The sequence below is a fragment of the Paramisgurnus dabryanus genome, chromosome 15 (genome assembly GCF_030506205.2).
Source record: "Paramisgurnus dabryanus chromosome 15, PD_genome_1.1, whole genome shotgun sequence".
In the NCBI taxonomy this organism is placed as follows: domain Eukaryota; kingdom Metazoa; phylum Chordata; class Actinopteri; order Cypriniformes; family Cobitidae; genus Paramisgurnus; species Paramisgurnus dabryanus.
In genome coordinates, this window is record NC_133351.1 from 30,901,967 (window position 1) to 30,928,092 (window position 26,126).

The following is a 26,126-nucleotide window of genomic DNA, read 5'->3' on the forward strand; positions in this document are numbered from 1 at the left end:
TATAGAGCCAATTAGATATATTACAAAGCTATAATTGTGTGGGTGTGTTGGTATGGATGTCAGAGTGTGGTTTGTATGGTGACCAATTGTCCCCACAAAGATAGGAGTACCAGTATTTTTGTGACCATGAGAAAACAAGCTTATAAATCAAACAGAATGATGTTTCTTGAAAATGTGAAGTAGTAGAAGGGTTTCTGTGATAATTGGGGTTAGAGAATGGGGTAGGTAAGGGGAATAGAATATACAGTTTGTATGGTATAAAATGCATTACGTCTATGAAATGTCCCCACAAAACATGGAAACCAGAATGTGCATGTGTGTGTGCTTGTGTGTGTGTGTGCGTTTGTGTGAGCGTGTGTGTGCGTGTGTGAACAGTTTGAATGAAAAAAAATATATTGTACTGGATATCACAAGACTACAACCACTGCAAAGGAGGTGTCGTTTTTGTTCATAAAGAACAACAGTGGCATTGTGTAAACAAACCAGCATTTGAAGGGTTAAAATTCTGAAAATTAATGAATGTTTGGTCATTGTGATTAGAGCTGATGCTGGTTAAAAAAATGGCATCAGTGAAAGTGGAAAAAATATTAATCTATAATATTTTTATGACACTTTTTTGACATGGACATTTTTGTCCTTTATGGACCTGAGAGGTAACTTTTTTTTAAATCTGATACTGCATAAAAAATATGAATGCATAAAAATTAATGTTGTTGTTAATCATTGACATATCCAAGGCTGTAATACTCAAAGAAAAAAAATCTGCTTAGCATTTAGTAAATTGAAAATAATTAAAAATTTTCTTTTTTTCATAAAAAAACAGCAGTGGCACTGTGTAAACAAACCAGCATTTAAAGGGTTAAAATTCTGAAAATTAATGAATGTTTGGTCATTGTGATTAGAGCTGATGCTGGTTAAAAAAATGGCAGTGAAAGTGGAAACAAATATTAATCTATCATATTTTTATGACACTTTTTGGACATGGACATTTTTGTCCCCTGTGAACCTATGTGTAACTTTTTTAAATTGATGCACAAGGGTTAAAGGTGTTTATGAAATATTATTTAAAAAAAAATTCAGCTTTAAATCTTAATTTTTAAGTGTAGCAAAATTCAATTTAAAATTATCACCAAGTCACATGTAAAAGATTTTATTTAATGTGAAAGAAAAAAAACACAGTAACACCATAAGGAAGGTAACACCAGTGACAGTAACACCAATGACAATTTTTATGAAAACGGCATTTTACAAAATTGCTGCTGCAAAGTATCAAACCACATGTCGTCAATCATTGTATACTCACTAAATTAAGTAGTTGAATCCATTTGTATTCTAGTTTTTTGAAATTCCCAAACAATAAAGGAGGTCATACCAGTGACTTAAACTAAAAGCTTCTTATGAAATCATGAGATAAATGAAATTTTTTCTGATAACTGAAGAGAGACAGTGGACTTACCATGGGCTTCTCTTCATAGATCTCCAGGAAAATGAAAGAAGGAAGTCAAGTGACGTCATCACATCAGTGTGATTTTGATTTAAAAATAAGAGCTTTTTTGTTAAACGGTAACACCAGTGACACAACTCCAGGGGACCACTACTTTCATTATATATTTTATAATATTTATTTAGCATTTTGTTTTTTTAATGTAACTTACATCACATATTTGATAGTTATGGACACATTATTGTATTTTAAATGGAGCATTTTCCCTCTGTACATTTCAGTGTACACTGTACACTTCTTTGGTGCTTGGATTTGTAATTAATTAATAAAAATCAAATATTGCTACACTGATGGCTCAAGAAGGTGTAATTGTTCAAATTACATATTGTTTCATTTTAAAATATATATAAAAAATGTAATCCTAAAGTTTTTTTCAAGTGTAATATTTCTGTAAAGGCTAGGGACATTTCCGTAGAATGATCCGTATTCCTTTTATATTGCTTTAAAACTTGAAATTAGGAAATGTAGTGGAGTAAAAATTATGATAACATGGTTTGGAATGTATGTTTTCCAAAGAAAAACACTGATACGAATACTTAAAAATGTATTTTTTATAGAAAGTAAAAATACTTAAATAGTGTCCGCCTCTGCAAATTAATAATGTCTGTATTTATTTATTCTTGTATGCATTTATATACACTTAATTTTTTGTCCTCCATAATACAATACTTTTAAGATCAATCGGAAAAACCTGAACAGCACTGCTTCATTTCATTTGTGTGTTTTTTTTTATGTTGCATTTATTTGTGATATTGCAGTATTCGCTCCAGTATGAAGTCTCTGATGGGCTTTAAAGTGACCTGACTGAGCAAACGCCTTTTCACACTGAGAGCATTTGAAAGGTCTTTCACCTGTATGAAGTCTCTGGTGTTTGACAAAGTTTGACGTTTGACTAAACCTCTTCCCACAAACATTACAGTGATAAGGTTTCTCTCCAGTGTGAACTCTTTGATGAACTCTGAAATGAGACGAATTAGAGAAGCTTTTTCCACAGTGAGCGCAGACGTACGGTTTCTCTCCAGTATGAAGTCTCTGATGGGATTTTAAGTAATTTGATTGAGTAAACGTCTTGTCACACTGAGAGCATTTGAAAGGTCTTTCACCTGTATGAACTCTCCGGTGATTTAGTAAGTTAGCCCGTTGACTAAAACTCTTCCCACAGTCACTACAGTGATAAGGTTTCTCTCCAGTATGAGCTCTCTGATGGGTTTGTAAGTAACCTGAAAGAGAAAAAGTCTCGTCACACTGCGAGCATTTAAAAGGTTTTTCACCTGTATGAATTCTCTGGTGGTTTAAAAATGTACCCTGTTGACTAAAACTTTTCCCACAGACACTACAGTGATAAGGTTTCTCTCCAGTATGAACTCTCTGATGCCGTTTTAAATGACCTGACTGGGAAAAAGTCTTGTCACACTGAGAGCATTTGTAAGGTTTTTCACCTGTATGAATTCTCTGGTGCTGTAGTAAGTTAGACTTTTGACTAAAACTCCTCCCACAGACACTACAGTGATGAGGTTCCTCTCCAGTATGAACTTTCTGATGGACCATCAGCTTATATTTATGACAGAAACCTTTATCACAATGTTTCTCTTTAAAGTGAATATTCTGGTGTGATTTTAATGAACTTGAATCCCCAAAAGCTTTGTCACATTCACTGCACTCATACGGTCTCTCATTGGTGTGTGAAAGCACGTGTGTCTTTAGACTACGTCTATATCTAAATCTCATCTCACAGTGAGGACACTCGTATGGTTTTTCTCCTGTGTGAATTCTCTGATGAGCATCAAGACTTTTTTTGGTGCTGAAGTAATATCCACATTCAGTGCAGTAGAAAGGCTTGTCACCAGTGTGTGTCCTCATGTGAGCATTTAGATTATAGGAAGAGCTCAAAATCTTCCCACACTGCTCACAGTGAAACTGTTTCTTCTCTCTGTGCTTTTCTGAATGAAGTTTCTTCTCTTGTAAGGTAGTAAAGCTGATCTCAGATCTGGTGCAGGGGAGGAGTTTCGGTTCTGTGTGTTTTTTCTCATGTCTCTCTAAATGTCTCTGTGAGCTGAATGTCTTTCCACAGGTGATGCAGGAAAGAGTTTGTGCTGTCAGTCGCTCTTCTGATGTTGAGGACGTTTCTCCATCACGACATGAATCACTCTTCACATCTGAAAGAAACATAAAACAATTAAATTCTCTTTTCACTTTTATTTACACATAAAATGATGAATTGAGATTTTGTATCTTTATCTATATTCACACAGAGAGAAAAGACAGCGGTCAGTCCTGTTATTATAGTCAGAGTCATTGCACATCAAATAAACCAAAATTTTGTGAACATATGCAGCTAAAAAATGAAAATAATTGTTGTTGATATTTTATAAGAATAAAAACAACCTAACTAGTGATCAAAGATAAAACATTAAGGGGCAGTTTCCCAGACAGGGATTAGACTAGTCCTAGACTAAAATAAATATAAGAGCTGTCCAAACTCAAAACAAGTTGCACTGACATATCTTAAAATACACCAGTGGCCTTAGTTTGGCCTCAAAATGCACACCAGTAATGTTTTAGTAAGGCATGTTTGTTAAAACTAATTATATTTCCTAATTAAACTAAGGCCTAGTCCTGGTTTAAGATAATCTCTGTCCGGGAAACCACCCCTAGGTGTAATGCATGATTATTTGTGAGTAATCCACTATTTTGTAGAGGGAGTCAAATGGACCAATGAGATTAAGAATGAGTGAGATTAAGTCTTTTTAAAGCCCACATGAATGTTGCTCATTAAGAATTAAAGACATCCTAAACCCCTTTAAAATTTTAGTCCTTAAATTCTTTGTTCTTTTTGTTAGTGAGTTTTGACAGTTTTTCAATATTTTACTATGTTCTTACCTCAACCTCAAGACGAATCAATACATACCTATCTTTTTTCAAATGCATACACTTAATCTTTGTGCAGCGCGTCATAAATACGTTAGCATTTAGCCTAGCCACATTCATTTCTTAGGATCCAAACAGGGATGAATTTAGAAGCCACCAAACACTTCCATGTTTTCCAAATAATTTATCAAATAATGTTCGAGTATCAGACAAAGTCGATCAATTTAAATCTAAACTTAAGACATTCTTCTTTAACAAAGCATTCACATAAAATGTCCAGTAAATGTACTTATCCCGCAATAGCTAGTTTGTCCAGAACAAAGCATTCACATAACTCATCTGGGTAATATACTTATGCCGCAATAGTTAGCCTGTCTGGAACCGAGCTGACTTAAACCACAATAATGTATGACACATTTCTTTATGGTGCAAAGATTAAGTGTACGCATTGAAAAAAGATAGGTATGTATTTAATTAAGTTGAGGTAAGAACATAGTAAAATATTGAAAAACGGTGGGGTTTTCATTTAAAACCCCCTTTTATAAATCAGATGCTCAAACAGTTAAAACATTTTTTAAATACAACAATTGAGGAGACATACCTGATGGAATAAAATCATCGTCTTCCTCAGTGCGATCTTCCTCTTCTGTGGGTTCAGTTTTCATTTCTGTGGGTTCAGTTTTAATCTTCATCATGAGGTTCCTGCAGTCCATCAGTTTGACAGAACTCATCTTCAGTGTGGTCTGCAGGATCTGCTGCTGTTTTCCAGCGTTACATACAGAAAGAATCCGGAGACTCTGTGGAGCTCCCATCAGTCACATCATACACTGAAGATAGACAACAATCCACATCCTGACAACACACACAGACAGTAAGATTAAACGTGATTTGTGATTGTCAAACAGACAGTTTAATTAAGCTGTACAAACCTCTCTCTTCACTTCTTCCATCTTCTCTTGAGCTCAGCTTTGCCTACAGTAACAATTTCTCATAGACAGATCAGTTCCTACCGATTTACAGCACATCCAGCTCATCGTCAACATCTCAACACTTAAATACACAGCGACAAGACTCTGTTTAGACTCAACAAAACACGCAAGACTACAGGGAGGATACACAAACACACAGGGTTGCCAGGTCCAAGAAAGATTTCCAGCCCAATGACAACTTAAAACCCACCCAAAAGGAATGAAAACTAGCCCAATTTTTACATTTGTCCAATCACAGTTGAAAACTTCGGGATTACAACAAAGGCTCTAAAATAAACTCTTACTATTGCTTTTAATGTACTTTCCATGCAGATGAAAATTTTCTTAATGCACTTAAGGTGCTCTATTTTCACACACTATTCTGTTCTAAACAAAAAAAATCTACTTTAGTACTTCTTAAGATTATCTTAAGTACATCTAAGTGTACCCAAGCGTGCCATTTTGAGACAGTATGAACTCTGCCCTTTTAACATACTATCTACGTATTTAAAATGTTCTATTTAACTTGAAAAGATCATACAAAGATGGGTTCACGTGGTCTGTAAATATCCTCTCAGTATAGACGTAACCCCTTACGTAAGGTAATTTCTTGTTTCTGACGTGATATTAAGAGCAAAACGCGCCCTTCCACTCACTTTTCCACTGACTTCCTAACGCTGCAGCTGTCCTTGGGTTGACATGAATTGCTTATGGGAAAAATGCAGATTAGGAAAACAAAAACGTTAATTTTATAAGTCTACAGATAAACATTTTCGTGGCCGCGGCACATTATAAAACTAGCCCAAAAAACCGCAACCCGCAGCTCCAAAATTTTTCCCGCAACTGTATTTTCAAAATAGCCCAATTGTGCGGGAAAACCGCAAACCTGGCAACACTGCAAACACATCACATGCGACTGCGAGCTCTCTTTTAGGGGGTTTATCGGCGGAGGGCAGACTAAAGAGCTGCAGCGCCTCCTACTGTAATGGAGAGAGAAGACACTCCCTGCTTTATAATGAATTTAGCTAAACAAGTATGGACATAAATGATCACAAACTATTGTATAAAGTAATGACTAAATGAAAAGAAGGGGTAAGAAAATAATGGCTGAAGAATAAAGACAAAACATCAAGCTTTTAAAATCATAAAGATAGGATATCGTAGGACTGACGATAGGAGATCAGATTAAAAATACAAACACAAACGGTTACAACTTTTCATAACGTTGTATTTTCATTGTAATTAGGTAATTTTGCAGCACAACATTTTAAAAACAGCATCCTAAATTAAAACAAAAGGACGTTTTAAAAACCTTCTAAAATAACCAAATTGGCACGTTTTCTCATTTTCTTTGGGTAGGCTAGTTAAAACAAAAAAACGTTAAAAGTTAAATATCACGTCTGAGATGTGTGCGTCTTTACTAATAAATTCATTTTAGTGCATATAATGTCTGTTTATTTTACAATAATGTTGTATACTTTTATTCCCCCGAGAAAAATGCTTTATTTTGAAAGTTATTTTATCAAGAAAACGTCTGTGTCCCAATTCGAAGGCTGCGACCTTCTGACGTATTCTAACGTATTGCGTCACAGCAGCGGGACTGAAGGTCATCAGTCACAGCAGCGGGACATAAGTTCAGTAAGGCCGTCCCAATTCCAAGGATGTTCAAAACGATATCTCAAATTGGGTGCTTTTCTCTGCGCTGCTAAGGATAGAAGGAGTATTTCTCTTTGCTGACTTTGGAGGCTGCCACCTTCAAAGACCGAGTGCCTTCTGATGTCGCGTCCTTAGAAGGTCGCATCCGCTGAATTGGGACACAGCTAAGGAATATTCAGCGTCGTTTCTATGGTAACAGTAAACAACGTTAAACTGCAAGTTGTCTTTAGGACTCTTCGACTTTATCTGCACATTAGCCTAATATCTATCATGTCAGACGTTGGCTCTGAAGAGTTTGACGACGAGCAAGGGTCACTGGGGGTGAGTAATTTCCAATGGTTATGTTTGTTTACAGTTTGTGTACAGTGTATGACAGTATAGAGCTTGTGTTGCAGGAGTATGAGGGAGATAGAAATGAAGCTGGAGAGAGACACGGACAAGGCAAAGCTGTCTTACCTAATGGAGACACTTATCAGGGAGCATATGAAAACGGCAAGAGATCTGGTCGGGTAATTGTGCCAGAAACAATTCTCCACTTTTGTTAAAGTCGATGTAAGTTTCCGCAGTTTCGGTTGTCAGGTGGTAACGTTAACCCTTTTATGTTCTGTCTATGCAGGGCACATACAAGTTCAAGAATGGTGCCAGATATATTGGGGAGTGGTATTTAAATTTAAAACATGGACAAGGTTTATTTTATTACCCAGATGGATCCAAATATGAAGGTAATTTTTATTATTATTAAGTTTTTAAAGTTTCTGAGAAACAGCTTTGCTATTTTAAGGTCATTAATTAAATCGTAGCCAATTTGTAACAATAATAACCATGTTAACTTTGTGCAAATAGTCAAATGTTCTTGAATAATTATTTTTAACATTCCCAAATGTCAGCTTCCCAATGATATTACAGCAATGCTATTTTTAACTCAGATTGCTGTGCTGATAATATAATTTATAATCAATACTGTATTTTCCAAACGTAGAAACTGAAAAAAGTGGTCTTTGTTTTGATCTTCCTCAGGAAGCTGGGTTGATGATCAGCGTCAGGGTCACGGTGTTTACACATACCCTAATGGAGACACATATGATGGTGAATGGCTACGTCATCATAGGTGAAGTGAAACTTACTCATATTCACTATTCTAAACAGAATAGTGTTAAGTCACATTTATTTGTATAATTTATTTGTATAATTAAAAACAAGAAAAACGTGAAACGTATTAAATGTATGACATATATTATATAATAGGATATATTAATGCAAATTTTAGTGTCCTTATAATAGTTTATAATCTAATCTCCTCCGCCATTACCTCACTTCCTAATTACAGACTTACTATCTTTCTTTAGTTACCTTTCTCTTTATCTCTTTCTCTATTTACCTTCTTCTTTATCTATAAAAAAACAAAAAAACAAAATTACTAACATACCCTTGGCTATGTATATTGTGTTGGACTTGATGAGACTATTTCCAGTGCACTTATGTATTGCTGTTCTTGTGTTGCCATAATTGCTTCTATTGTTTACCTCACTTGTAAGTCGCTTTGGACAAAAGCGTCTGCTAAATGACAAAATGTAATGTAATGTTATGAAATGGTATACTCTTCCATTGACTGTTAAACATGTAGTCACTTAATATGATAAATAACAGGCGTCATATTAAACTGGACATGCATTTCCATTTTACATGGAAATTATAAAAAAAAATAGGGCTGGGCATAGATTAACCTAGATTAATTTAGAATATATATATAAACATATATATATATAAATATAAATATAAATATATATATATATATATATATATATATATATATATGTGTATTACGGTGGCTCATTGCTGCCACATACATATTATTTTTTTACTCAGTTATGTCGTTATAACGACATCTTTTCTCGTTAAAACGACATCTTTTCTCGTTAAAACGACATCTTTTCTTGTTAAAACGACATCTTTTCTCGTTATAACGAGATATTATGTCGTTAAAACGACATCTTTTCTCGTTATAACGACATCTTTTCTCGTTATAATAAGATAATTATGTCGTTAAAACGACATTTTTTCTCGTTAAAACGACATATTTTCTCGTTATAACGAGATAATTATGTCGTTAAAACGACATCTTTTCTCGTTAAAACGAGATTATATTTCATTCAAACGAAATGTTTTTCTCGTTATAATGAGATATTATGTCATTAAAACGTCATATTTTCTCATAATAACGAGATATTATGTCATTAAAACGACATCTTTTTCTCGGTAAAATTACACTGTAATAATAGGTCATTTTGCAGCAGCTTCATTGGTGAACCACGCGGTCCTGGCGTCCTGCTGTATGGTAGTCTAACTTACAGCAGCCACACTCATCAGATCGAACGCATGTTATGATGATAAAGTGTGTTTAAAGAAATTAAAAAATAAGGTCAACATGGATTTCTGGACTTTTCTTCAGAATCGCGGGGTTTCTGGGGAATATATTCAAAAAATGAAACTGGACAAGGTAAGTTTTCTCATTCATGCTAAATCTAACAATTCCTACATATTTCGAGTAGGACGTTAGTTCGTTATGCGCGATTTACAGGCAAAAATTGATCTAAAACACATTTAATCTTTTTATACATTATGTGAATTCCATAATTTAAAAAAAAATCTGAACATTTGAAATTTAGAAATTGAATGAATCGAAGTCAATTGTCACTCAAGCCAAACTGTACTGTTTACGATATGTATAGTTTTATTGTGTATAGGCCTAAGTTACCGTAGCAACATAATACGTAGCAATGTAAATTTCAATCAATCAGTCAACTTAAACAACAGCGCCCCCTTGAGTAGAAATTTAACATCATGCAAATGCTACGGTTCTTAATGCTGCTGAGTATAATATTTGCACTGAAAAATAAAAATCAGTATTCTGTAGAATGTGTGTAAACTAGTAAGTGATATGTTGAGGTTACACACAATTAATAGTGATGTGTGTATATGTCTATTGTCATATACAAAACAGCACTACAACATTGGCAAATTTAGTTAAAAGGTTACTGTTACTTTAACTTAGCTTACCATTGAAATATATTATTTAATGTGGTCTGACATTTATTTTCTGTGGATCTACACCTATTAAATCTTATATATATATATATTTTTTTTTAACAGATAGATGATAGCACTATAGAGGAGCTTGATGATGACAGCTTGTCAAGTTACATTCCTATCTATGGTGACAGGATTGCTGCAAGACGCTTCTGCAAGGAAAATGGTGGAAAAAGTGATTCAAATCGTACAAGACAGACTCTACTTGAAAAGTTAAAACAGAAGATGGGAATAAATAACAGAACAGAGGCTGGTTCTTCTGAGGAATTTGAACCTAAACGTAGACAACATTTGAGGAACAACAAGATGGCTGAAAAAACAACAAGAAAAATTGAGATAAGATGGTTTCATGAAGGTAAACAAGTAAGAAAGCGTTCAGGTGGAGGAACTAGAACCGTCAATATTTGTAAACATGCAAAGAAATCTGACATTTTAAGTCAAGCTAAGGAACTGTTCTTTCCACGAGGTGTGTCCAAAAAGGGACCATGGGAGAACTTTAGTCATGACGTTTATGATTTTCAAGAATCAGTGCTTGAAGATGACGTCAGTGTTGGAGAACTCTACGCAGTACTTAAAATGGGAGTGCTAAGATTTTACCTGAATACAACGTGTATCCCAAATGATGATGAACTTCATGCAAGTGATACTGAGGGTCAAGCAGAAATGCATAAACCACAGGAACAATGTGCCACTCCTGTCATTTCTGTTGATTCAATCAACTCTTTATCTCAGTCATCATCAGAAGTTATAATAGGCACATATTCAGGTGAACCTATGGCATGCAGTTTGGAAGACACTTTGGTGTATGAACCCATGCACTTGCCTGTCACACATGACTCTGACTTGATAATAACTAATGTCATTTATCCCTCAACAAATGATGCTGTCAGTATGATTGATTTGAGTTTTGCAGAGGATTCTTTCAGTACTAACGTACATCAAGTAGATGTTACAGCTAATGGGGCCATGTCTTCAACTCCATATGAACTCCTACATGTAACACTAAAGCTGCATAGGATCACTCTTTTGGATGAGATGATTCGCCAGTTTAAAGATTCAAGGATCATGACATACAAATTGAAGTACAGCATCATAGATGAGAAAGGATCAGATGAAGATGGTGTGTCCAGAGATGTGTACGCAGGCTTCTGGTCTGAATTTTTGGATCGTGCAGCAGAAGGTGAGGATATGAGAGTGCCATCACTCTCTCCAAAATGGCAAGAGGAGGACTGGAAGTCAATTGGAAGGATCTTGGCCAAAGGATTTAAAGACCAAGGATATTTTCCAACTCGTCTGGCTGCAGCTTTCACAGTGGCACTCATTTTTGGAGAGCATTCAGTCACAGATGAAATTATGATTGATTCATTTCTCTTATATCTGAGTCAATCGGAGAGGGATCTGGTCTCCCTTGCTTTCAAAGAAAATCTCCTTGGTGATGACAAAGATGAACTGCTGGATCTTCTGGATCGTTTGGGTGTGACCACCATTCCAACACAACAAAACATTAAAGAACTGATGCTTAAAGCTGCCCACAAACAGATCATTCAACTGCCAAAATATGCCTTAGACAACATGTCTGGAGAGGCCAATTTGATTTTCAGAGAAACCTTCAACAATCCAGTGGATGTGCTAGAGATGTATGAAGACAAAAGACCCACAACAAGAAGGTTTTTGAAGTTACTGGATGTCTCACCTCAAAATCAAGCAGAGAGCAAGTGTTTGCGTTTTTTACAGCAGTACATCAGGGGATTGGATGGAGTGGGATTGAGAAAGATGCTTAGATTTGTTACAGGCTCTGATGTTGTCTGCGTCAAAAAAATTCAAGTGATTTTTACATCTTTGGAAGGTCTGGCAAGACGGCCAGTCGCTCACACCTGTGGCCCAGTTCTAGAGCTTCCTTCCACCTACAGCTCTTACCCAGAGCTGCGCTCTGAATTGGAAAGTATATTGTCCAATGCACATGCACTTGTCATGGACATTGTTTAAATCATAATAAATGCTATATGGTGTTCTATTATTGAATTTGCAGAAAAGAGAGTTACGATTTGTTATTGATTTCACACAAAAAAATGCAGTATGAGAGTTAAGATGTGTTATTGATTTCACGGTTCACCAAAAAGAAATATGAGAGTTAAGATTTATTTTTTATTTCACCAAAACAAAAATGCAGTTTGAGAGTTAAGATGTGTTATTGATTTCACCAAAAAGAAATATGAGAGTTAAGATTTAGTTTTTATTTCACCAAAACAAAAATGCATTATGAGAGTTTTGATGTGTTATTGATTTCACCAAAAAGAAATATGAGAATTAAGATTTATTTTTGATTTCACCAAAACAAAAATGCATTATGAGAGTTAAGATTTGTTATTGATTTCAATATTTGAGTTAATTGTTTTAAGAATTTTATTAGCTCTTGTGTTCACTTACGTCCATGGTTAGAGGTAATTGAATAATGGCTACATTAGTTTGTAAGTCATTGCTTATTTTATTTTTCATGGCATTTACATTTACTTTTTTTATACCTTCTAAAGTAATATAACTATGTAATTTGGTTAAAGCTGCAAACTAGTGTACTTATACATTCAAATGTCTTTTAACAGTTCATATTTCCTTAAAAGATGCTGAATGGTCAGGGTTCAGTTTACTGTGACATAAATAAAAAGTAATCAGTTCAATGAGTCAATTTGTCATTTTTTTCATTTATTACAGTTTGACTTTTTAATGTGTATAGTTTCATTACAATCCAAATGTTCTTATGCTTTACGTAAACAAATTAAAATGTATATAAAAGTTGCTTCTTAAATTACTTGTTTACAGATGGGTAAACATTAATTGAAATGACCAAAAACCTTTCCTTTGTACAGTAAAGTATGGTACTTTATAGATTTATATATACAACAAATGCAAATTAGAAAAAAAGAAGAAAGATTAAAGCATGGATGATTCCAATTGTTGCTTACAAATGTGCAATTATACAGCTTCTAAGGAACAGATACAATTCAATAGCTTCATTTGGTGATGTGGGTGGATGAAGATGGTTCTCTTCCATGAGAAGACATGATAAACTAAAAACTGTCTCATCACATGAATATGGCCCTCTTTGAAGACATTCCTCTCTACAGGCTTCCACAGTCTCATGAGTAACCTGTTTCAGGTAATCTCTTACTCCAAAAAGGTGTGGCAGGTGATACATCATGAGTGGACGGCCATTTGGAGCCACTGCATTTCGGCTCTGGCGAATTATGTGAGTGTTCCACAAATGCTGAACTTGCTGCAGCTCTTCCTATAACAGGAAATTACATTAACATACTTTATGATTTAGTAGTATAGAATGGGTCTGTGTACTTATGCATCTATTCATTTTTCCTTTTTAACCATGACAAGAAACATATGTTATGCAATGTTAAAGGTTAAAATTTAAAATAGAACTGTATTCAGAACATTCTAACAAAAAGTATTGACGTATTTTCAGATTTTTGTTAATAGCTTTATGCACCTTTGTTATACATTTTAAAAATTCACAAATAAATATTGAATCTGCAAGCATGCTGCTTTATGCAAAACATCATCACATTCTATTCATTATGATAAGTTGGGCAAATCCATGCAAATGTCAACCTTATCACGAAAAGTAGAGTTTTTAACATTATTATACTATAAAAATAATAATATACTATATATATAGAACAGCCCATAGGCTTCTTCATACTGTACATTTATTATATTATTATTATTATTTGAATGTGTTAAATATTTTTACTAATTAATACAACATGCTAGCTAGATCATTACAGTCAGTAAGAAACTCAATCAGAAGGCTGCAGCCTCCGGTGGTCACATTTCTAGGCTGCATACGTCATCAAGACTTATTTCAGAATATTAACAATTATAAAGTTGACTATTATTCTTAGTCAATAAATTGTTGTAATGTGCGTATGACTTGCGAATGTAATGCTCAGTTATTAACTTAAATAAACCAAGCTTGATACCGTATGCAGCCTGCATATGCGACCTCCGGAGGCTGCAGCCGTCAGATTGAGAAACGGCCAAAATCTTTAATGGTTTTTAAAAATGTTTAATTTGTGTAGTAGCGGTGCCATTGGGCCAATATGTTGTTGATTATCCTATTAAAATCCTCACGTAACAATTTTTATCATGGGTAATTTTTATCAGCAATAATATATGGCAGCCTATATTTGAGCATCATGTAACGCCGGTAGGTGTCAGTATAAGCAGGTACCTTCCCAGTCTCACAAGGTTTCGTGATATAGTCACGTACATTTTTTATTCTTTTTTCGTTATATTATCACGAATTTCCGAGTTTTTTCGTGACCATATAACGAATTCCTGTTTTCTTGTGGTTATCACGTATTCACCTTATTTTTCACGACAACAAGGGCGGCGCCATTTCGCTCATTTTGTCAACGTTCTTCCGGCCGCATAGACGATGAGCAGCTGAGGCAGTGACTGAAGGCGACGTGTTAAGCTTAAAAAGCTCACTCGAGCGCCTTTATGTTTCTTTCTTACCAATTTTAAGCCAACTGAGGAACACCCTTATCCCAAGTAATGGTTCGACTACGATGTTCCGGTAACTTTAAACCACGCCTAGTGTTGAAAAGGTGGCCAGTTTCAGGTAAGCTATCTTAGCTAACTTTGTGCTCGTTCGCCTAAAGTTAGATTTGTGATGTCCGTTCTACAAATACACTTAAGATCAGTAATGTTAGTTTATAAAATGCAACTATTTGAATGGTTTTAATTGTCCACCTATATTTTTATATTTACGATAGTACAACGAGATATTATAGTACATTGCATTCTTACAGTAGCCCACGTGATTCCTACAAGTTACTGAGATTTCAGATGCTAGAATGTCAGTTCATTTCTCATTCAGATATTGATAATGACCTATTAAACAACGTATTATTTAACACTGAAGTTAAAGGTTGTGTGTATAATGTTTCTGTCTCTTTTTAATGCATCTCTCTTACACACTGTTCTGTTTAAGTATGGGTGCCATTTATATATTAATTCTCATGATGCAAGTTTCTTTTAAATACTAACATAAAACTGTTTATGGTTATATTATTTTCACAGATGCATTGATGTGTAGTGATGCAGTGGACAACTGTGAGGATGATATTCAATGTCAACATGTTCCTAAACTGTGATGCAGAAACACAATGGGAGCATCTATCCGTCTCTGACCACAACTACACTTTAAAATCACAACTCAACCTGAAGCAACATACATCTGATATGGGAAAACAATGGTGCGGTTTCCCGGACAGGGCTTATCCTGGTCCCAGGCTAAAATGCATATTTGAGCTACAATAATTTAAAAACACCTTTTACTGACATACCTCAACATATATTAGTGCCATTGTTTTGTCACAAGATGCCCACCAGTCTTGTTTTTTGTAGGATTTGTTTGTAAAAACTAAAATGCCCTAATATAATTAAGGCATAGTCCTGTAAACCCTGTCCGAGAAACTGCTTCAATGCTTCTGCTTCATGTGTTGAGCTGGCACAAATGTACATATCTCTGCTGAGAAACAACCATCTTTGGTTCAGCTTTACACAGGGTTGATATTGCATCCATTACACAGTCGCCAAGCACTTTACCAGTACATACACCAACAGCTTCCAGATAAACACTTGGGATCAGCTCCTGATGACTCCGATAAAGCTGTCTTAATTTATTGCAGGGTGGTCTTGCTTTACTGGTTGTAAAGTTACATTAAACCTTCATATGTGATCAGATGTCATGCAGTGATATTAAACATTTACAGTGTGATCAGATGTTGTGCATTTATATTAAATCTTTACAATGTCATCATGTTGTGCATTTATATTAAATCTTTACAATGTGATCAGCTGTTACCTGTCATGCAGTTATATTAAACATTTACAATGTGATCAGATGTTGTGCATTTATATTAAACCTTTACAATGTGATCAGATGTTGTGCATTTATATTAAATCTTTACAATGTGATCATGTTGTGCATTTATATTAAATCTTTACAATGTGATCATGTTGTGCATTTATATTAAACCTTTACAATGTGATCAGATGTCATGCAGTTATATTAAACATTTACTATGTGATCAGATGTAACCTGCCATGCAGTTATATAAACCTTTACAGTGTGATCAGTTATTATCTGTAAGGAATTTCTTAAACCATATGTGAGCTTTGTAGATTCCACTTAAAAGGATTTTAGTCTCATGATTTGAAGGAATAAGTGTTGGCAAGTTTGCAAATGAATTCTATCATGGTACCACATAAAAACGAAATAGTTATTGGACTGGCTAAGGTGCACATTTGCTATAAAAAAGACGAAATCACTGTGTAAATATTGGTAGACATACTTTTAATAATTTTCAATGCTGCTCCATCAACTCCTGACAGGACGAGGTAATTAAATATGCCAGGTTACTTGTCGCGGCCGCTTCATATCGTCTAACCACGAGACGATTGATGGGACATTATAAGACTATCCAATCGTCGTATGAAGTTTTAACCGTGCTCCTAATTTAAAACATTTACAGCAGTAGCGATATTTGTCATTTCACTAAAGTTATAGTGAACTACAAACAATCTTCTAACCACCAAACTAACCACCGAATGCACTGTGCCATATTAGCAGCGGAAGTCGGTTGACAAAATGCGGAAGAGCGAAGAATTAAAAAGGGGCGTGGCGGAATAAGGTGAAGGTTGCTATTGCTATGTCGCAGTACACTTTAAGTAGCGAAGGACACAATAAATTATACTAGCCTATAATAATAATATACTATAAAATAGGCATTTACTATAAAAATAAATAATGCACAGGCTTGAAGACAACTTTATAGGAGTTAGGTTGTAGACCATTATGGTTGCATTATAAATTCTCCATACTGTATAGATATATCATTATTGTTTATTATTATTATTATTATTATCATTTGTATTTGTTACCTTTTTTACTTATTTATACAGAATATTTTGATCATTTATTTCTTACAGTTAGTAAGAAGCTATACTCCGTAAACTCTGCCCGCAGTAGTACTTGCTTATACTGACACCTACCGGCGTTACATGATGCTAAAATATAGGCTTCCATAGTATTATTGCTGATAAAAAATGACCCATTATAAAAATTGTTACGTGAGGTTTTTAAAACGCTGTTTGGATAATCAACAACATATTGGCCCAATGGCACCGCTACTACTCAACATTTAAAAAAAAAAACATTAAAGATTTTGGCCGTTTTTTTTAAACAGAAAGCTGCAGCATCCGGAGGTCGCATATGCTGGCTGCATACTTCATTAAGCCTGGTTAAGTGTACCTTAACGATCGTTTTTACGATCTACTTAGCCTTACGATGCTTTTGGGAAACCCGGAAGCATCGGAAGCATTATTGTTTATTTGTTTAAATTACTTTAATATAATATATTTAAAATTCAAATGAGAAATCAAATTTAAATGACCAAACATAAATTAATAAAGAAGATAAACGTATTTGGTACAATTTTTGTAAAAGTTGGTACTAGCAAATGGATAAATGGTTCCTACCAATTGCTGCTATAATTCATCTAGGCTACAGTAAAAAAATGTTTTGAAGGGTATGGCATCTGATTTAAGAAACCAAATAAATATTTACGGTACAATGCAATAATCCCTAATAATAAATAAACATAGATAATAAAAACAAATAATAATAATAATCTAAACTATAATATAAAATGCAGAAGGCATTTTGCAGTGGGACGAGTCCTAACTGAATACGGAAAATAATATTTCATTATGAACATTTTAAAACATTTAAAAAGTCATTGAACAATAATAAAAATATTATAAAAAATATTAGTGCACATCGGCTAAAGATCATTAGCCTAAACAAGCTTCTGCTACAAATTTGAGTCATTCTATTGGGGACATTTCAGCACTTGACAAACGGATAGCGACTCGTAAGTAGCACTTAAAACCCAGCTGCGAGCGATCGTTTCACGTGCATCTTTGGGACCACAAGAATCCTACAAGAGTCGGACTGTGTAAGAGAATAAGACTACACGAGAGTATGATTGCTCGTTGCTCTGTCATATGCACAACCTTATTAAAATGTGTGTAATCTGTTACCACAATAGTAGGCCTACTTGATCTGTTTAAAATGATTTCATTGGCAAATGTCTGCTAAGGTATTAAATTAAAAATAATCCCGTTATTCATATTTTGTATTTTTTATCTGAATGCACAATCCATAAATCGAAAAACAAGTCGTTATTCGTTTTATTTTTGTTTTTAATTTGAAAAATCGATTGAACGAACGATACACGGATTTAATCCACATCTTTTTTTTCAATATTTATTTGTGAAGTTTTAAAATGTATAATGAATGTGCATGAAGCATTAACAAAAATCTGAAAATACGTCAATATTTTTGTTAGAATGTTCTGAATACAGTTGTAATTTAAATTTAACCTTTAACATTGCATTTTAAAAATACAACAACCATTTATATTATGCTTCTTGTCATGGAAAAAAATGAAAAATGAATGGACGCAAAAGTACACGCCAGAATCAAACAGCTTGCTAACATCTTACCTCAATGATATTCAGACAGGTGAATGATATTAATTGCGTGTCTAGGAAACTACCAGTGAAATTATCATTATCCTTCAAATCCTGGAAACGATTTATCCAGTACTGAGCATGATGTTTTCTCAGGAATGCCCACCAGCTCTCAATGCGCTGGTTGTGGTTGCTTGAACCGTAAATGTAGCAGTTTGCAGAATATTCGTCACGGTGGTCATAGCGTAGAAACTTTTGCATTTGCTCCACATAACAGTTCTCTGTTCCCAGGTCTGACCTCACTCTGGCTGGTGTCCCCATTCTCAGTCCAACTTCATTAATAAAATATCCCGCGATAACCTTCGGGTTAGAATTAGTAGTATAGGCATGGAGCCAAATTACCATTCTAGAAAATCCATCAATCGCGCCATTGATGCAGACACCAAAAGGTTTCAGTTTGTCATAGGAGTCCATGTGCCACATAAAATTTGGGCCAGGATTTAGATACATCCGACGTCTTAAGCGATTTCTCCTTCTCAGTTGCACTCCATAGGGATCCAGGATATTTAATAAATGTCGAATTACACTTTGACTGACAACAAATCCAGCCTGAACACATTTCAGATGTTGTAGTTTATATCCATGTAGCTTCCCATAACGGGCAAGTTCATCCACAAGGAATAACGCAACTTCCAATAGGTCCGTGTGATTCTTACGTCTATACAGTCTCAGTTGTTTAAGATGTCGACGCAGAGTACGCATGCTAATAATAATTCTGTCGATATGACTTAATGCTAATAAAATGTCTGCGTGACTTAAACCCAGAATAAAGTAAAAGTAAATCAGGTCAGTTAAATGCGCCATGACTCCAAAAAGCTGCTCTGTATGGTTGAAATGAAATGATAATGAAACAGCGTGAGAAAAATGACGTCGTTAACAAGGGAAAATATCTCGTTATAACGAGAAAAGATTTCGTTTTAATGATATAATATCTCGTTATAACGAGAAAAACATTTCGTTTTAATGACATAATATCTCGTTATAACGAGAAAAGATTTCGTTTTAATGATATAATATCTCGTTATAACGAGAAAAGATGTCGTTATAACGACATAATATCTCGTTATAACGAGAAAAGATGTTGTTTTAACGAGAAAAGATGTCGTTATAACGACATAATATCTCGTTTTAACGAGAAAAGATGTCGTTTTAACGACATAATATCTCGTTATAACGAGAAAAGATGTCGTTTTAACGAGAAAAGATGTCGTTTTAACGAGAAAAGATGTCGTTTTAACGAAAAAAGATGTCGTTTTAACGAGAAAAGATGTCGTTTTAACGAAAAAAGATGTCGTTTTAACGAGAAAAGATGTCGTTATAACGACATAACTGAGTGAAAAAAATAATATGTATGTGGCAGCAATGAGCCACCGTAATACACACATATATATATATATATATATATATATATATATATATATATATATATATATAAACATATATACATATATATACACATGTAAATGTTTCTTAAAAACACACATGAATGTGTGTGCAATTATATATACATAATAATTACACACATATGTCATGCAAAAAATTACTTTTATTTTGTATATAATATCTAGATTAATCTATGCCCAGCTCTAAAAAATATATATATATAAAAGCCAAAGTTTAACATTACTTAAGGAATTTGCAATAATATGAACGGCAGTGTAAAATGTATAGAGAAATTGTAGCAACCTCATCAAAGCATTGTAAAGGCATAAGTAAATTGTGTTAGACACTAAAGTTTATAAAGTACACAATAATTCACTTGTTTGACAATATGTTCAGAATTTCATAATGCAAAACATTTAACAAATCTGTAAATGCTTACATCTTTTGTCTCAGACATGGGCAAGGTACTTACACATATCATGACACAAGCTCTCAGTACACGGGCACATGGATCATGGGTAAAATGGAGTCAGCTGGAGAGCTTATTCATCTGAACCACAGATATCAGGGCATCTTTGTTAATAATAATGTAAGTCACTCTTTAAATTAACTAGTACAGTTGTGATCCAAAAAGCGACTCAAAAAGACAATGCATAAAAATGCTACTAATAAAATATTGTGATGCAAAATGAATACTAAAAAAAGGTAATCATTCTTTATTGTCAAATCAAGTTGTTTCTGTTGAAGTCAAGGCTTTGCATTCAACCAAACTCAAATAAATTATTTAGCAAATTTACCTGCCTAGGAATATGGATAATACTGCTACAATTTAATCCTGTGTATTATTGGTTCTGTGAACTTAATGTCCACTGTAAAACCATGAAGATCCTGAAGAGCAATCAGCTGAGAACTACTACATAGTACTATCTGAATTAGTAATGCACCGATGTATCGGCCGCCGATATTTATTGGTTGATTTTTGATGAATTTGAAACCATCGGCATATCGGCAATAGCACGAGAAAGGCCGATACCAATTGTTTATCAATTAACTGCATAAAGAAATCCATTATATGTAAAAAAAAAAATGAGTTAATGTAGCTGAATAGCAAAAACCACGTTGAAGGTTGTCATGCTGTCTTATTATATTTGTTTTAGCTTAATTTGTGCCTCTCTTATTATGTTGGTCAGTTGAAAGTTAATTAGATCCAATCCATGTTCAGTAAAATAATTTGATGCAGAAATAAATAAGCTAATAGACCCACTTTATAGTATTGTATACAAGTGTTTAATATCGGTATCGGCCAGAAGTTGTCTGTTTAAATCGGTATCGGTATCGGCCCAAAAAAATCCTATCGGTGCATCCCTAATCTGAATCCTTGAATAAAGATTGTTGCACCTCTTTCACACAAAACATTTATAAATGTTATTGACATTTTCTAGCCATCTGGTCCAGGAAAATATGTGTTTAACATTGGGTGTGAGCAGCATGGGAAATATCTTCAGATAGATCAGGTATGTCTATTTATTTTTTTACTAAATCCTTAAAAAAATAAAGATCCCTAAGTTCTCCTGCACATGGTCAAGGTCAGACCTATCTTTTGGAGATGAGGTTTCATGGCAACCCTGGTGCCTTTTTTATGCTATCAGAGACACATGCTGGAAAAATGCAGTGTTTTTTCTTAATCAGTCAGTAGTTGAACCCATAGGACAAAACAATATATTTTCAAAAATATACAAAAATGGAAAAAATTATATTTGCTGAAATATATTTTTAAATATGTTTACAAAAATGAATTTGGCACCAATATATTTTTTGATAATTTGTTGTATATTTTGAAATATATTTTAAAAAATAAATATAATTTAAAGCATTTATATCCAAGTCGCATTGGAAGAAAAACTTTGGTTTGAAAATATTAAAATTAAACATATTTTTAACTGTTTCAGATGTTTCAGATGTTTTGCAGTTTATAAGCCAGTATACATCACTAAATCTTTTTATTACCACATTAACCCTACGTGACAGTTTCCCAGACAGTGTTTAAAAGCTAGTCCAAGACTAAAATGCTTGTTTAAGCTGAAAACAGCTGTGACTGACATGTCTTGAAATATGAAGATGTACACCAGTAATGTTGTTTGTAAGGTATGCTTGTAAAAATGACTTAAATGTTTTAATATAAGGCCCAGTCTTTATCTTAACCCTGTCTGGGAAATCACCCCTTTAAATTAGAGATTAAGAATAGGAGTAAGCCAAATAATAATATTCTCTGGACTGCAGATAAAAGAAGATACAGAGGAAGAGGAGCCTGTGATAACAACCACACTAACATGGAAACCCAAGACAGTTACTGGGCTTTCTAACTGGACCAGTATAACAGATACCTCAGGTACATGCATATTCAAAATTTCCTTAAACATATACACACACACGAATGATCTGATGAATGCATTAATATGTGTATTTAAATAATAGTGTAATAATTTCATGTCATTTCTGTCCTGTTACATTCGTAATATTTAAATGTAAGCAATTAAGGTAACACGTTATTTCAATAGTCCACTGTAGATATTTTACTAATTATAAGTAACTTTGCATCTACTTATAAACTACCAATCTTTAGAGAATTAGTAGACTGTCTGCTTAATCTACTAACACTTTATTGGGATGATATCTCAACAGACATTTAACTGTCTATCTTTGCAGGTGCATGTCAACTTATTCCACTAACCCAAACCTCTTCCCTAACCCTTACAGTCTACTAATACTCTAATGACAGTTAGTTGACATATAGTTGCAAATTATTGAAAGTTAGTTGACATGTATTTGCAAAGTTATTTATAGTTAGTAGAATGTCTAAAGTGGACTATCAAAATAAAGTGTAACCAAAATGATACAAATTACATCCTGATTTTAAGTGTATAACATTACAACATATGCTATCACCAACTACAGTATAAAGCAACATATGTCTTCTTCTGTTTTGCTACAGTTATAGATTGAACCTTTAATGAAGATTGTGTCTGTCTTTTGTAGATCAAGCTCTTGTGGAAGAGTGAGAGAAAATGACCCAAATGAGAAAAAAAATAAGTGTGATACATTGAGAGATGATAATAATACATGAACATATCAGTTAATAATACTTAAAATATGAATCCCATTCATCCCCCTGTCTCCCCTGCATACTGAATATGTATGCATTTGTTTGATTAGATTTACATTAATGCATTTAGTAGATGGTATTAGCCAAAGTGACTTGCAGTACATTCAAGGTATACACTTTATCAGTTTGTGCGTTTCAGAGAAATCAAACCCACAAGCTTTTGCGCTATTACTGTGTTGCTACACCCACTTAAAAAAATAAAAAACAAGAATTTCTTTACAGCTATGCCATAGAAGAAACATTTTTGGTTCCACAAAGAACCATTCAATCAAAGGTTCTTTACCATTTCTTTCATACATTTTAATAATCTAAAGAACCCCTTTTCACTACAAAGAACCTTTTGTGAAACAGAAAAGGTTCTTTGTGGAACCATTCTAGGGTTGCCAACTGTCCTGTATAAGCCGAGACATCTCATATTGTGGGCCAAATTGATTTATCCCTTATGTGACCTCCCGCGACCCTTCGTTGTTTAAAGAAACAGTAAGTTAGAAATGTATATCAATTAATCATAAAATGGCCCTAATATGTCACTAGACATTAAGAAATCATCTTCATTTCAAATACTTATATCACTGCAGCCCTCAACTGATGTTTATGGTGTCGTTTTGTGTATTGGCCACCAGTTGTGTGATTGTAGTACCAGTTTTAGCCACAATCCTACATACTGTTCCTTTAACTTCATGTGGCGCCACAAGAACCGAGAGACAGATGACATCAAAATCCAACGAGAGCAATTGAAGAAATTATCCAGAGGAGACTGCTATTGAAATGCTCTCATGGTACTTTGATGTCATATGCGTGTTGGTTCCAGCACCGCCGCACAAAGTCGAACAAGCAGCAACACCAGAAGTGCTAATCACGACACACGAGCACAATCTGGCGGTGCCACTTTTAGCATAGCTTAGCATAATCCATTAAATCTGATTAGACCATTAACATTGCGCTCAAAAACAACCAAAGAGTTTTGATATTTTTCCTATTTAAAACTTGACGCTTCTGTTGTGACATTGTGTACTAAGACCGACAGAAAATTAAGAAAAAACTTTTTTGGCTGAGTTTAGTTATAAATTAATATTAAATTAGGAGATTAGCTATCATTTTGAAAAATGGCTTAAAACATTACACTGTAAATTCACACAAAACCAATCCCGGCAGGCCACCTTTTGTCCCGTATTTCAGAGTGACCAAGTCGGCAACCCTAAACCGTTTAGAAAATAAAGGTTCTTCTATATGGCATCGTGAAGCACCTTAATTTTTAAGGGCTGAGCTACATGAACACTAATAAAACATAATTATTTTTTCCAATAAATAAATGTCTCACAATTCAGCATCCAGTTTGCTACTTGGATTTAGTGCAATTAATTGTAATTTTAAAGTGCATTTGATTCTGAATGGTGCACTACCTTGTCTTGTATCATCCTGAAGAGATTTATTTTGGGAAAAGATCAATTGATTTAAATTGTGCTGTTTATTACATTGATACTTACCAAATAAATAAATGAACTTGAAATATAGATTTTTTGTTTGAATTGTTTTATTATGTAAAAAGAGCCTGCAAATTGGTATGAGAGATCTGATAATAATAATGTTCTAACATTAATTAACAATGCGACATGAAGCAAACAACCAACAATGATCTGTACAGCTTTTATTAATTGTAGTTAAAGGTGGGGTGCATGATCTCTGAAAGCCAATTTTGATATTTGAAACCACACACACACAAACACGTCCCTACCCCAATAGAATCTGGACCTTCTTTTGATAGACCCACCCCACACATACAAAACCCAGGCAATGATCGGTTAGTAGACACGACCCTTACTGCTGATTGGCTACAAGTGCGTTTTGGTACTCTGCCCGACTCCCTTTTTCAAAAATCATGCACTCCGCCTTTAATGTTTATTTTAACATTCACTACTACATTTTCAATCAGGGAGCTCATGTGTATTGCACTGTTTGTCATTACCCTGACTTCTCATCACAGTTTTTTAATGCCATTCTGTCTGCTGTCTTGTGCTGGATCATTGTGTGTCATATGTGTCACCGTCTGGAGTCCTTGTCTTGTTTTTGCCCTGTCTTTTATTTAATTCTTGTCTTGTTTACCCCCTCGAGGGAGTTTTTGTTATATAATAAAAGTCTTTTGGTTGAGAGCTGTCTGCACTTGGGTTCTGTCTTCCCATCCCTGACAGAATGATCCAGCCATTCTAGAACCCAGCAGATGGCTCTGTTTTTGTTTTACCAAGTTTAGTTTCGTCTCCGTCTAGTGTTCCTGCCTGTCAGTCCTGTTCCTGATGTCCGTCTAGCGTCTTGGTGTCTGTTCAGCGAGCTCCGCGGGAGTGTTCCTGGTCGGTGGCCTTGCGGGAGTGTTCCTGGTTGGTGGCCTTGCGGGAGTGTTTCCGGTCGGCGAGCCTCGCAGACATGTGCCCGGTCGGCGAGCCCCGCGGACGTATGCCTGGTCGGCGAGCCCTGCGGACGTATGCCTGGTCGGCGAGCTCCGTGGGTGTGTTTTCTGGTCGGTGAGCTCTGTGGGTGTGTTCCTGGTCGGCGAGCTCCGCGGAGGTGTTCCGGTTGGGTCATGGCAGCCCTCACTGTTGTCTTGTTTTGTGTGGAGAGTCACGTGACGTGTTATGTGTAGCACGTGCTCTCCTGTTTGCAGTCTTAACCTTACCCTCCTGTTTCCTTGTTAAGTCTTGATTAGTTAATTCCCCTCACCTGTTTGTTATTGTTCCCTAGTATAGTTCTTCCCTATTTAATGCCATTCTGTCTGCTGTCTTGTGCTGGATCATTGTGTGTCATATGTGTCACCGTCTGGAGTCCTTGTCTTTTGGTTTAGAGCTGTCTGCACTTGGGTTCTGTCTTCCCATCCCTGACAATAACACTACTT

At 34.8% G+C, this 26,126-nt stretch overlaps 2 protein-coding genes and 1 long non-coding RNA gene across 3 annotated transcripts; 2 read left to right on the top strand and 1 right to left on the bottom strand.

Annotated features, from left to right (window-relative positions):
- Positions 1-1,590: 1,590 nt before the first annotated feature.
- On the bottom strand, positions 1,591-5,501 carry LOC135782647 (uncharacterized). The gene is made up of 3 exons (XM_065293084.2): positions 5,302-5,501; positions 4,974-5,224; positions 1,591-3,660 (listed from the first exon to the last, which is right to left on the bottom strand). The coding sequence occupies exons 2-3, from the start codon at positions 5,182-5,184 to the stop codon at positions 2,234-2,236; spliced, it is 1,638 nt and encodes a 545-aa protein (XP_065149156.1). The 5' UTR covers positions 5,185-5,224; positions 5,302-5,501; the 3' UTR covers positions 1,591-2,233.
- A 1,445-nt stretch (positions 5,502-6,946) lies between these two features.
- Positions 6,947-25,388, top strand: rsph1 (radial spoke head component 1). Its single transcript, XM_065293091.2, has 8 exons — positions 6,947-7,317; positions 7,392-7,505; positions 7,613-7,718; positions 8,014-8,104; positions 20,533-20,668; positions 21,522-21,593; positions 22,360-22,468; positions 23,116-25,388. The coding sequence occupies exons 1-8, from the start codon at positions 7,186-7,188 to the stop codon at positions 23,136-23,138; spliced, it is 783 nt and encodes a 260-aa protein (XP_065149163.1). The 5' UTR covers positions 6,947-7,185; the 3' UTR covers positions 23,139-25,388.
- On the top strand, positions 14,458-16,114 carry LOC135782657 (uncharacterized). The gene is made up of 2 exons (XR_010545456.1): positions 14,458-14,716; positions 15,178-16,114. It is a non-coding gene; the product is annotated as an uncharacterized lncRNA (long non-coding RNA).
- Positions 25,389-26,126: the final 738 nt, after the last annotated feature.

Excerpts from the sequence above, each read along its gene's own strand:
- rsph1 (XM_065293091.2), top strand. The coding sequence starts at position 7,186 with ATGGTAACAGTAAACAACGTTAAACTGCAAGTTGTCTTTAGGACTCTT. Across the intron at positions 21,594-22,359 it reads AATATCTTCAGATAGATCAG|ATAAAAGAAGATACAGAGGA; the intron begins GTATGTCTATTT and ends TCTGGACTGCAG. Across the intron at positions 22,469-23,115 it reads CAGTATAACAGATACCTCAG|ATCAAGCTCTTGTGGAAGAG; the intron begins GTACATGCATAT and ends TGTCTTTTGTAG.
- LOC135782647 (XM_065293084.2), bottom strand. The coding sequence starts at position 5,184 with ATGGGAGCTCCACAGAGTCTCCGGATTCTTTCTGTATGTAACGCTGGA. Across the intron at positions 3,661-4,973 it reads CGATGATTTTATTCCATCAG|ATGTGAAGAGTGATTCATGT; the intron begins GTATGTCTCCTC and ends TGTTTCTTTCAG.